General features: G+C 39.5%; 1 protein-coding gene across 1 annotated transcript in view; it reads left to right on the top strand.

Moving 5' to 3' along the window:
• LOC106517450 (versican core protein) overlaps positions 1 to 3,031 on the top strand; it is a 32,935-nt gene that overhangs the window by 3,036 nt on the left and 26,868 nt on the right. The window contains exons 3-5 of the mRNA XM_014008304.1: positions 1,021 to 1,407; positions 2,372 to 2,546; positions 2,756 to 2,883. Coding sequence (XP_013863758.1) covers positions 1,021 to 1,407; positions 2,372 to 2,546; positions 2,756 to 2,883 — 690 coding nt within the window. The remainder of the gene's footprint in view (positions 1 to 1,020; positions 1,408 to 2,371; positions 2,547 to 2,755; positions 2,884 to 3,031) is intronic.

Genomic DNA, 3,031 nt, shown 5'->3' with positions numbered 1-3,031 from the left:
TCTCTCTCTCTCTCTCTCTCTCTCTCTCTCTCTCTCTCTCTCTCTCTCTCTCTCTCCTGTCTTGTTCCTTACCACCATCTCTCTTTAGTTCAATCCTTTGCCTCTTTGTGGAGGTAGTCACATTTAGCTGGATTGCAAAGTTAGTATTTTCTTGGCGTAAAAGTGAAAGCGACACGAGGAGTATACACCTGGAGGTCCATCAGCACCTATGCCATTGCTCTCCCTTTGTCTCTGGCTCTGTCTCTAAATATGGATGTATACCTTTCAGTTAGACTCAGTACCCAGTTAMGAGGTTCAGCTGCTGTTTATATTGCACATGCTAATGAAGCCCCCTGTTAAAACACCTATGCCTTTGGGGCTGTCCCACCGCTGTTTCCTAAGCATTCCCTACATTGTTCCATGCAAATGCCCCCAACTCCATACCTTGCCTCAGGCTACCTCTTAAAAAAAACCTCCCAAGATGAAAAACACCAACAAAATACAAAACTATTTGCTCTTGATGAATGTTTTTTAAGCTTATGCTACAATTTCAGTCCACAACATTACATGTTTAAAGTTAATTTTGTTTGCAGATCGTTTTGCATGTTCACATAACCTTGCTGCAGATAAATAGGGACTATTTGAGAGGGAACATCAACATAAGCAGAGACATGGCATGCAGTGATGCAACCAGGTCCCCTTTTTATTCCAACTTTTTACAAACATGCTGTACATCCAGTGCTCTCTGTAGTAAATGTGTTCCCACACCCATCATTTTGAGGATGAGGCTCAACTTTCCAAAAGCTCCTTTCAAAACATGATGCATGTTTTTTATTAGGCTGGGTGTAGTTGTCCCACCCTATCAACGCTAATGAGTCAGGCAGTTTATATTGTCTGCTTACATGTGTTGGGGTAAGCGTAGTCTGAAAAATGCATGTTTTTGGATGAAAGGATAAATGAAAGAGGAAGGCAGTGTTACAATGTAATTAAGAATACCCGTAGCTGCATTTAACGCTCTTCTCTTTTTCTTTTCCTTTTCAGCATTCAAGTCATCAACAATCACACCAGTCACTGGCTCTCTCTCTGGGAAGGTGGTCCTTCCCTGCTTTTTCTCAATCCCAACCTCAACGCCAGTCAGGAGTCCCTATGGACCCTATGACGCAGTCACGTATAGCAAAGATTATTTATTGATTAAATGGACCAAAATAGTTGGCACAAATGAATCCATAGTGCTGACGGCACAAAATGGGGTCATAAATCTCGATCGCAGATACAGGAAGCGTATATCAATACCCAGTCACCCCGAAGATGTCGGTGACGCCTCACTGACAGTAGTCAAGCTGCGTGCCAGTGATGCTGGTACTTACCGTTGTGACGTCATATATGGCATCGGAGACACCCGTAGTATGGTTAACCTTGATGTTGATGGTAAGCTCCTTCACTTTTCATTTCGAAATAACAGTAAAAAAATGAAAACTGGAAAAGGCAAGTGCTAYAGGGGCATGATAATCTAATGTCTTATATGTGCTGATAGAAAAATAAACCTCACAAAGAGAACTTTGGGAGCCTRTTTGCTTACTTTGATAGATGCAGTWACTCAGAAGTTACCAATATTAACCACATCTTTTGGTAGAATTTTTATTCAAGAGGTGATGCTGTCTTTAAAAATTGGATCAAACTTTTGGGTCCTTGTCCCAATGAGCTGCTGCATGTGACTTCAGTCATTCATGTCTTTWTGGACACCATCTTGTCACTAAAGAATTCCCTTTAGTTGATCTCAAAGGAAAATGATAAAGTATTTTTCACGCCTGCCTCTGAACAGTTGACAAAATGAATTATACTCTTGAATAATATGACCATTACAGTGTCAGTGTGGGGGAGGGGTTACCAATCCTTACCTTGTTTCATTGTTTACATTAAATATTTCCATCAAGAAGTATTGTGAGAGACAGAGACAGCTCTTGTGGGTGGGTGAGAGGTTGCCGGGGGCTGGGATACTTTTGGTTTACAATCTGCACATCCTTCTTTCCAGCTATTTGCAATGTTAATTGAGACTATCAATCAAACCATTTGCGTCTGTTTACCGTCCACAAATATGGGGATTTCAGGGCCGTGGCATCATGTGCACTTATCTTGTTCATTTGCGGTGAGCTGTAGAGTATTTCGCATATCCTCTTGGTTTATTGCAAAGCTCCTCCTTTCCAAAGTAGCCGAGAGACTCATTTATTTTAYTCACAGAGTGTGCTTTACAAGACACTTGTCATAGTTCCCCACTCTGACATTATGCTAATTAATTCCAGATGACTATCTTCAGCTTTATTTACTTTTTATCATGTCTCATCTTTAACTGATTGTTTTTGTTGTTTTTTTTTTTTTTTGTGTGTGTTGCCAGGTGTTGTTTTTCACTATCGACCAAACTCTGGCAGGTACACTTTGACTTTCCAAAAGGCTACTGAAACTTGCTTAAATATTGGAGCAACTATTGCAACCCCTGCCCAACTAAAAGCAGCCTATGATGATGGATATGAACAGTGTGATGCTGGATGGATGTCTGACCAAACTGTGAGGTTAGCTTTAGCACTCAACATGGCTGTTTATTTATTTATTGCATAAGATTCTAAAAATAATAATAATAATAAAAAATGGACACGCATGCCTCTTCATTTTGAATACTTTATGCATTGGTCTTCTCAGGCAATAAACAATGTAGTTTTTTTAAAATAAGTTAATATATTCTTTGCATTATCGTGACTTTTTGTTTTCTTCATTTGTACAGGTACCCAATGACGAGGACAAGAAAGCCCTGCTTAGGAGATCTGAGGAACAAGACTGGTGTTAGGTCATATGGCAGAAGGCAACCCACAGAGACCTACGATGTATACTGCTTTGTTGACAAACTTGATGGTAAGCAGTTTAAAGGCTTCATCTGTAACTGTAACATCTCTGGGAATCACTTTATTGCAAAATTTCAATGTTGACTAAACTAAACTCTTTTTTTAAATATACATTCTCTTGCACAAAACAATTGCACTAATATATATATATATATATA

Source organism: Austrofundulus limnaeus, unplaced genomic scaffold (genome assembly GCF_001266775.1).
Source record: "Austrofundulus limnaeus strain Quisiro unplaced genomic scaffold, Austrofundulus_limnaeus-1.0 Scaffold49, whole genome shotgun sequence".
Lineage (NCBI taxonomy): Eukaryota > Metazoa > Chordata > Actinopteri > Cyprinodontiformes > Rivulidae > Austrofundulus > Austrofundulus limnaeus.
Note: the sequence above shows the minus strand (reverse complement) of the source record. Positions and strands in the feature narration are given on the sequence as shown.